This window comes from Morus notabilis, unplaced genomic scaffold, assembly GCF_000414095.1.
Source record: "Morus notabilis unplaced genomic scaffold, ASM41409v2 Scaffold789, whole genome shotgun sequence".
Taxonomy (NCBI): Eukaryota; Viridiplantae; Streptophyta; class Magnoliopsida; order Rosales; family Moraceae; genus Morus; species Morus notabilis.
Window position 1 is genome coordinate 338,865 of NW_010364361.1, and position 9,751 is coordinate 348,615.

Consider the following 9,751-nt stretch of genomic DNA (forward strand, 5'->3'; position numbering starts at 1 on the left):
ACGATTCTGTGACAGAGACTCAACATGTGACTTTTTGATGGATTAGGAAGTAGAATACTATTTGTAAAGTTTTGAAATTCAAGGGCCAAACCAGAATAAAGAGCAAAATTCGAGGGCTAAATTTTAAAGTAACCAATACAGACAGAGCATAAAGTTTGTGAAAAAGGGTATTTCCTTTTTGAAATTTAGTGACGGCATAAGCGGGTATTATTACATGTGTAAACAATGTATGCAAAAGGAGGTGTACAAAAACCAATGTTCAATCAGATTCCAACATAAAAAAAAAGTATGGGAATTGGGGTAGGTGACTCTTTATGCCTGTCGTCCATTTGGCTGCATTCCAAGCACTTCGTGCTTTAAATAATATGAGCTTATTCACTGGTTATAATAACATTTCAATAACTTAAAATCTATATCACTGCCTTCTACCTCCAGGGGTAATCGTCTAATAACCAACTGTTATGTCTTATTACATTACTTAACAAAAAGAAAAAAAAAACCAAAAAAAAAAATTGTTCAGCGATCACAGGACATTCGCATTTATACTCGAGATTTTCTTTCCTTTCCCTTTAAAATCCTTGCAATTTCATGGTTCCATCCACCTATGTCTTAGTCCAATATTTGGACAGTAATTTGAACAAATTATCTTTTACTAGAACCAAGTCAAAAGGGTTAATACATGAACTAATTCAGCTATTAATTCTTTTCCTCGTGTTTTTCACATAACCACAGTTGGAAAGACAAATTCAAGTCAAAATAGAAACAAGGATACAATGGCATTCTTAAATTTCTGAGCCAGATAGTAGATACAAGTTTAAGGAAACCAGTGGTTTATGCGATTCCCAATTGGATGTACTGTGAATATTCTCCGTTGTCGATCAGTACTCAGGCTTTTTTTTTTTCCTTGTTTGGGGCAACTTTTTCCCCGCTAATCTAGAAGTTAATATTGCAAAGATCTCCAAATCTGATAAAGTTGGGAATAAATAATAAGATTGCGAGCACCAGAGGCTAATCATAATGACCAATAATCAATACATGGGGAAACAACTAAAATAAAATAATTGTGAACAACAAATTACAAACTTTGAACCACACCATATGATACCAGTCGTAATCTTAGGCTTCGTTTGTTTCGCCGATTCGAGTTTTTAATTCGAGTTGAGAAGTGACTTCGTAAACACTGTAGCACAAAAAGTTGAATTTGAATTTTTGTGAGAAAACACTGTAACAAAAACTTGAGCTGTGATTCGAATCGGTGAAACAAACGAGACCTTAAATTGTCTGTGGAGACCATCTATATGCTCTTCAAATTTTCTTCCCATTGCCACTTGGACAGAGCAAGCAATTTGGTTTTATATGGATTTCAAGAAAAAGGAAGTTTTCATTTTATCAGATAAGCTTCTAGATGGTTTAGCTTATGCTGTTAACTTGTGTCAGGTTAAGAACAATTTAAACTCACATGACATAGCTAAGCTCTTCACTTTAATTATGTGATAGTTGCAGTAGAGAGTCCCCAACTTAAGGAAAGTGACTTTCACTAAGATGATAAATACACAATGACATCACTCTCCAAAATGGGTCGTAAGCACTTGGAGAAAATAATGGAAGACACTCTCAAGACAAGGGACTAAAGTATTATGGTCCTTTTAAAAAATTTAAAAATCTTTTCGAGTTTCTTGAATCCCTCTCCTACACCTGTAACTTTGGATCAGAAACAAAGGGTGAAAGGTCATGGCATGGGGACACAACCATAACTGTAAAGCAACAAAGGACTCACCAATCAACAATGCACTTCAGTCACCGTCACTTCCAAATTGAGAAGTCATAACAGAATAATAAAAAAGGCAAGTATGGTGCAACACAAATTAACCATATAATCAACAAGAGCATCTTTAGCTGGTTCCTCTTCCAGGTGTCTCCCCGCCAAATCTTCTAGGGAGAGGGAGAAAGCAATAATGGCAAAGGGACTCTATTCATCAAAGAAAAAGAAACTACCTCTCCACTCCAGAATCTTTCCACCTCAATTCAGCACTACTTTTGGTAATGAAAAATAAAATGCTGTTGTTGTAGGTATTTTCATACTAGAAATGTAAAGTGTCTCCCCGCCGAATCTTCTAGGGAGAGGGAGAAACCAATAATGGGAAGGGACTATATTCATCAAAGAAAAAGAAACTACCTCCCCACTCCAGAATCTCCCCCACCTCAATTCAGCGCTACTTTTGGTAATGAAAAATAAAATGCTGTTGTTGTAGGTACTTTCATATTAGAAATGTAAATAGAGACACCACACTGAACACTTGTCAAACAGCAAGACATCCAAAAAGGGAAGGAAAAAAAAAGTTATCCATCCTAAACTGTCCTCTTCAATTCGATCACTTGGCAATTACAATGTCAACATTGGTGCCAATAAGGTGGTTTTGTTGTTGAAATTAAAGGCAGCAGCAATTAAAAGCACAGGTCGTAATGCTTAACTGCAAAAGCGACTAATAGTTATCTCATAATTAGACAGTAACTCGTGGTTGCTATTTACCTGGATGTTCCTCAAAGTAATCTTCCAAGCCATCCCACATCACATAAGTTGTGCTTTCTTCAGGTCAGAGACAACTCCCCTATCTTCAGTACTTCTCTCGTTGTACACTACCTGCGAAAAGTCAGCAACATGGTAATTTAAGATGGCGTGGGGCTAGAGTAACATTTGTGACCTTCAAGCGTTCATATGCATACCTTGTCTATGATGCCATACTCCACTGCCTCGCTGGGACTAAAATATTTTGGACGCCGGATGTCAGCTTCAATTTGCTCAGGAGATTTTCCAATATGCTTGGCGAGGAGGTTAACCTTGAGAAAGAATTGAAATAAATGATAATGCTATTTTAGATGGGATGCAGGTATTCCTTCATAAATTATAGAAATTTTAGAAACAGGCACTGCTTTACAAAAGCCAAAAATTAATTGGACGCACTACAATAAATCATATAAACCACGACTCAATTCTATAGAATAATTGTATGACTAAGACGAAATCAAAATAATTGTCACGCATGTGCCAGAAACATAATTCTGCAGAATAATAAAACATTTTTAATCTTTGGTTATATAACAAAGTTCTTAAGAGTGGTCCTACTTGCTTTATTCTAGAAAGACGCACAAGACAAAATAAAGGAAAAAACTTCTAATCCCAGCCAAATTATTCAAGAAGAATCATAGAAATTACACGCAGGAGAATTTGTAAGTATTCACTGAGCGTTAAATGTAGAATGGGAAGAGTTATCCTAGAGCATTAAATGGGAAGAGTTATCCTAAAGGTAAAAATCTTACCAATTCTGCCTTCACGTTCTTTACCTCCTTTCTTGCAAGGTCTATATCTGTTGCTTGACCTTGAAACCTTGCAATTGGCTGCATTAGTAAGAAGGATAAAATTTCTCAAAATTTGACTGTAAGATATGTGGACTTGCATTTTCATCAGATACATGGCCCTAATTTAAGATTGCACTAAAAAGGATGCAAGAAATAGGATGACAAGAATTCTAAAGAACTAGAAGCCATGGGTCAAGAGAAAACCTGCTTCATCATAATTGTAGATGAGGGCAAAGCAGAACGGTTTCCCTTTGCACCAGCGGCCAAAAGTAGCGCTGCTTCTCCCCAAGCATTACCGACACACAGAGTAAATATCGGGGGCTTCACATACCTGGAGCAGAGGAGAATCAATTTATTGTAAGTACAGAGTAACAGATACTCCCCAAGTTCTGTCAAAGCAAATAGTATCTGCTCCAATATTAGACGACTAAAACCACGATGTACAAACAAGAGCATAACGATTAATCACCCCATAACATCGTAGATAGCAAAAGCTTCAGTCTCGTAACCCAACTTCTCACCACCCTGAAATGCGAGGAGAAACAAAAGAATAATTATTTAAGTCATACAATGGACAAACCAACCAAAGTTTACAAGTTTGGTTAATTAACTAGCTAAAAGAAAGGAAAGAGGCAAAAAAGTTGTAGTTTAAGTAGAATCTCAGCATAACAAAGAAAGCATATCTCTAAGCCCACTGACATGCCTACAAGCTGGTAATACTCCAACCAGACCATCTCTTTGAAGGTAGGTTTTAAAACTGGATGTTCAGCTTGCCCAAGATCTTTCCCTCCTCAAATTTCCAAAGTAAGAGCTATCCAGTTTAAAATTCCATTAAACCAGCAGGAAAAACCAGATCGTTTCTGAAATAGAAATTGGGAATGGAAAATCAAAGGCCCCGTTCTTCACACAGTTCGAATCACAATTCAAACTTTGCTACAGTGTTTTCTCTCACAAAAATTTGAATTTTAGTTCAAGTATTCCACTCAAACCTGCGAAAAGAACGGGGCTGAAAACATTCATATAAGATGTGATATAGCACAAGAATCATCCAAGTAATCCAAACACTTCAAATAATAAAATGCAGACACACGACGAGACATGCAAAATGTTCGTATAAACAAAGAATCCAAAGCAATTAAAAGAAAATAAAAAGCACTGCTGACCTTTGTTGTTCCTGTGGAATTTATGTACAGATATATAGGCTTCTCAGCATCTTCGTACTGAAGGTACAGAAATTCAGCTAATATCAACTCTGTGACCGAAGGAACAAGCGACATGCCCAAGTATACTATTCGATTTTTATACAAGTAAGATGCCAAGTCTGGGGGAGGTTGCTCCCATGCACTTCCCCTTGAAAATGGAATAACCTGCAGAATGCATAGAATATAGTACGATGAAGCATTAAGTTTGTCTTCAAACCATACTTGGAATATGATGTCGAAGTTAATTACTACGTGCAACAGAAAATGAAGAGAAAAAAATGCAATGATCTTGAGGAAAATATGCATAATGGAATTTTTTTAGGGCTCACAATGGAAGAACTGGGATTTGCTTCTCATAGAAACTATCACATCAACCCAATAAATGATATTGCAGAAAGTCGAAACAATTGAAACTACCGTGTCAACTATAATTTCGTATCGATGCCTACAATTTTTCCATTAAAAAATGCCCTTAGTCCACCTCACATTCTTTACAAACTACAAAAAATATTGGCCATTGAGTGTAATATCTCAAACGAAATCATGTATATATGAAAATTTTCAGAACCCCAACTTGTTTTACCATAGCAACATATTCTCAGTTCTTTGACACTCTAACTAAGAAAATGGAAATTTAGGTCTCCAGAAGTGTGACTTTGTAAAAGTTTAATCTTCACAATTATGAATGACACTACAAATATAACGACCCAAGTTTGCTTAATAATTAGCACACTCATTTCTATGTCAAACAATAAGCCCCAATCTCCTTTCATTTTCATCAATCGCAAAATTCAAGCTTGTATCTTCTCAGCTCCAGTGGAAAGTTCGCAAACGACAAATGTAACACCAACAATCCTTAAAATCATAGGGATTTGCAAGCATTATCCAAAAAACCAACCCTCACAAGAAATCAGAAACCCTAAAAATAAAATGAAACTAAGGTGTAAAAGTACCATAGTGACGACGCCTCGTTTGGGCTTGGAGTTGCGAAAGGACGCCGGATTGAGGGATGCGGGGCGGAGCTTCTGACCGGAGAATTCGGCGGAGAGGCCGCCGCCGGCGAAGGGAGAGAGGAAGTTGGAGGAGAGAGAAGCTCGGAGAGCGGGAGAAGACGACGCCGTCGTAGTATGAGCACGAATCGGCGTTCGGGAAGTGGCGGTGGTCGGCGGTGCTAACATGCGCCGCGTGTGGAGCAAAAAGCTCGAAGCTGAGGCGGCGACCTCCATGGCTAAGGCCTGAGCTGTTGTTGGAGCGACGAAAAACGGAGAGTGTGTGAGGAGACTTCAATGGAAGAAGAAGAAGAAGAAGAAGAAGATATCGAATGCCTTCCGGCAATTGTGTGGATTTTGGCTCTTGAAAACGACACGTCGTTTCTTAGGAAAATATCGTGTTAAACGTTTATTTGCGGAACGATTTGTCGCTTGCGTTTCAAAGTTTGTTGTGTCGTTTACTTTGAAGAAACCAAACGGCAATGCCGCTTTATCAAGGTATGTGGCATGCCGTTTTATCATCAACGTATGTGTTCATTGTCACACGGTATTTGTCGTTTAGCTTAGGGGTTATTGGACGCCAATGTTAATATTATCTTTAGTAACGAAAAAGTATGAAAATGAACTATTTTGATACTTTGTTTTGTTTTCCGCTGCATTATTTTAAATGCTATAAATATTTCTATCATAAATTTTAGGCTTTAAAACTTATAAAAATAAAATTTATTTTTTAGTAATTTAAAAATAAAAAATTGTAATTATTAAATAAAAAGTTAACACATCAACTAATAGTTAAAAAATGCCAAAATTTTATATATTCTATACTTGTTAATTATAGCATAAGCCATATTCAACCCAAAATAGTATTATATTGGAAATTAATTCTCTCGTGTTTATATAAAAATTTAACATTGATATATTAATTTGGCATTCGAGATGCTCTTAAAACTGGTTTAAGTTTAAATGACATGTCCTTTGTGTTTAAAAAATGTCCATCTTTTAAAAACTTAAGAAACCACAATTTACATAATTGCAAAAGTTATACATTAGACATTATGTTTGTAAACTAATGATTAATTAATAAACTATTTACCAAGATCAATCAATAATTTATAAAAAAAATCGATAAAAAAATATACGAAAGAAATTTTTTTTTAAAAATAAATATTTTTAATTAAGATTTTCACACTCACACTCCTGTGCTTTATCGAAGTAACGACATCCCTTCGCCAAAAAAAAAAAAAAAAAAGAGATAAAAAATGATTTTACTAAATTAGAGATTAATTTATTTTACAACTCTCATTTTCACTGTAATGATAAAAAAAAGGTTTCTTCTCTTAGAAAAAAAAATGAAAAATTGTTCTATATAAGTGAATCTTACACTTTTGATTTGCTAAGCATTCTTCACGCTTATCACCATGTGTTACACTCTATTGATGCAATATCAATATATATTTACCTTTTTCCTTGAAAGTCATTGTTTCAAAAAAATCACATTCTATAACCATAATTTTCTCGTTCCAATTGACTTCTTTAGCGCAAAAAAAAAAAAAAAAAAAAAAAAAAAGGAAAAAAAAAATCTTCAGCAAAAAAAGTTAGACTACTCACTTTGCTCTTGCAATGTTCTCCCGAAAAACCAAACACTAAAAAACATCCTTTTTCCTTCTATCTGTTTAAGAGGGAAATAAAAAGAAACACTCTTAATAAATTTAAAAATAAAGATCAACGAACAGTTTTCTCTCTTTTATTTCTGTTTTTCCTTGTAAAAGATGACTAAATGCTTGTTAGAAAAAGAGAGTAAGGGAGAGACTTCTAATCACGCGTTAGAAAGAAATTAAACACATTATTTATATTTAATTATTGGTCCTGAAACTGAATACAATACTCGCATCCTCATCACAGAAAAGGGTACAATATTTATTTGTGTAATAATCCAAACAAATCTGATTAGTAAGTCCTTATTATTGCTAACCAACTATTTTCTAAACTGAAAAATTCAAACCCATTAAGCACTCTCTTTCTTCATTCCAAGTGGAAAAATTTCCCATCCTTTCATTGTCTCTCCAACATAAGAAATTAAAGCAAAAAGAATCCCATCACATTCATTAACTTTTAATACACATCGGAAGTTTCTTTGCTTGCCTCTAGTCTTTACACTTCCATTACGTAAGTGGTCCTTTTGGGTGTGCTAGACTTTTGAGTTAGACCAAGACTTTATTCATTTATTTATATTTTGAGTTAATTTCAAATTTTACCTTAAAAATAGAGATTGTTTCATTTTGCCCCTAATTCTATATTTTAAAATGGCACAAAACACCCAAGAGTTTATCATATGTTGCAACTTTAATACTTTCATAAATTAAAAGTTAATTTTTTTAACAGTTTTAATCACTGTGTTATTCACATGACTACTTGATAAAAATACAATATAACAAGACGATGTCGGTGTTGTGAGCAAATAAGAGGAAAACACAATGTGAATAAAAAATGGTTAAAAAATTGACATCTCCATGGTAGAAGTATTAAAATTACAAGCTATTATAAGCCTATGGAAAGTGCTATGTGCCATTTTTTAGTTGCAGGAGGTAAAATAAACAATCACTATTTTCTGAGAGGTCAAATTTGAAATTAACTATTATATGTTTTATTATTCCACTCGAGTCATTTGTAAAAATAACTCAATAGAAAAGTTATAATAACAAAATAATTTTTGAAAAATTTTTATTTATAAAATGATTAGAGAACGACAGAATTGACCATTTTTTTTTTTTTTTTTATTATAAAGAACGACCGAGCCATTCTAACCAATTTCACGTTCCACTCCACCTTCTATATAAAATGATAGAAGAAGGAACAGTTTCTAGGCAATTGCCAACAATGGCTAATTTCACCTTCTTCTTCACCATCATCTTCATCTTCACCTTTTCCTTCACTTCACTCTTTCCACACAGTCAAGCTTACACAAAGTGTTCCAATGGCGGTCCCGATATTCACTCCCCTTTCCACATAAAAGGCCAACGACGAGTACAACATCCCAAAAACGACACCGTCAATTTCCAGCTTCTCTGTAAAGACAACCCCACCACAATCCACTTCCCATCTTATGGCGACCTGGTCGTGAAATCCATTTCCTACGACGCGAAAAAGCTCGATCTTGTCGACCCGAAAAGCTGCGTTCACGAGGTCTTTCTCAATCTCAATCTCTCAAACACGCCATTCAAGTATTACTACGTTGTCAAAAACTACACCTACATAAGTTGTTCAGCCAAGCTCAAGCCTGGTTTTGCAGAAATACCCTGTTTAAGGGGTTATGATCATTATGTTTATACAGTAGAGCCTTCAATGGATTTGCCTCTTTCTTGCAAACCAATCAAGACGGTTGCTATTCCTTTCAAGTACAGTCCTTATTTGTCTGATAATAGTTTTGGTTTGGGATTAACTTGGGGTTTTCTTGGAGACAACGATTGTGATGGCCAACAAGGCCCATGTGATTTACAGAGTGAAAATGTTGGTGGCTTCAGAGTGGGACTTGTTCAAGGTATGCTTTGTGTTTCTCTATCTTTCTCAATTTTTTTTTTTATATTATACTAGTGATACAGTTTTTAACCGTTAGATCATATATCATAATATATCAAATTAAGAAAAATAAATTAAAAATGTTTTTTTTTTTTTTTTTTGGGTATTTCTGATACTTTTTTTATGGTTGGTTGTTTTGTTAAGTTATGTCATTTATGGTATATGTGATAGGATTCTTTGCGTGTTGTAGCTGATACCTTATTGTGAAAAGATTTTAAAGGGAAAAAAAAAGTCACCATTATAATTAAAAAGAAAACAAGTAGCCAAATTTTCTGAACAGTTAAAGTAGGTTTTGAAGTCTTTTAAACGGAAGCTTAGAACAATCACATCCTCCAAGTTTGTGTTGCTGTGAAGAAATCCAGCGCTACACTCCTTTTGGAGAGTATAGTTAGATTTGAGCCTTTTATTTCAGCAAGTACAAACATAAAAACAAAAAAGAAAAAAAGTAGTAGTGTATTTTAAGCCTAATATAAAAAAAAAAAAAATTGTATTTTTTGTGTAGTCTTTAAATTTAAGCCATATGGACGTCAAAGAAAACAACCACACTATATATAACAAGTCTAAGAATAGTCATATACTTAGGACATAAGAAAAAAAAATATTTCTTTTATAAAAATATAATATATA

At 34.4% G+C, this 9,751-nt stretch overlaps 2 protein-coding genes across 2 annotated transcripts in view; one reads left to right on the top strand and one right to left on the bottom strand.

Annotated features, from left to right (window-relative positions):
- Positions 1-632: 632 nt before the first annotated feature.
- LOC21406800 (ATP-dependent Clp protease proteolytic subunit-related protein 4, chloroplastic) lies at positions 633-5,860 on the bottom strand. Its single transcript, XM_010106548.2, has 8 exons — positions 5,513-5,860; positions 4,521-4,724; positions 3,827-3,882; positions 3,562-3,688; positions 3,319-3,396; positions 2,725-2,838; positions 2,531-2,641; positions 633-964 (listed from the first exon to the last, which is right to left on the bottom strand). The coding sequence occupies exons 1-7, from the start codon at positions 5,783-5,785 to the stop codon at positions 2,570-2,572; spliced, it is 924 nt and encodes a 307-aa protein (XP_010104850.1). The 5' UTR covers positions 5,786-5,860; the 3' UTR covers positions 633-964; positions 2,531-2,569.
- A 2,514-nt stretch (positions 5,861-8,374) lies between these two features.
- Positions 8,375-9,751, top strand: part of LOC21406801 (putative RING-H2 finger protein ATL21A) — a 3,157-nt gene continuing 1,780 nt past the window's right edge. The window contains exon 1 of the mRNA XM_010106549.2: positions 8,375-9,086. Coding sequence (XP_010104851.1) covers positions 8,387-9,086 — 700 coding nt within the window. The 5' untranslated portion in view covers positions 8,375-8,386. The remainder of the gene's footprint in view (positions 9,087-9,751) is intronic.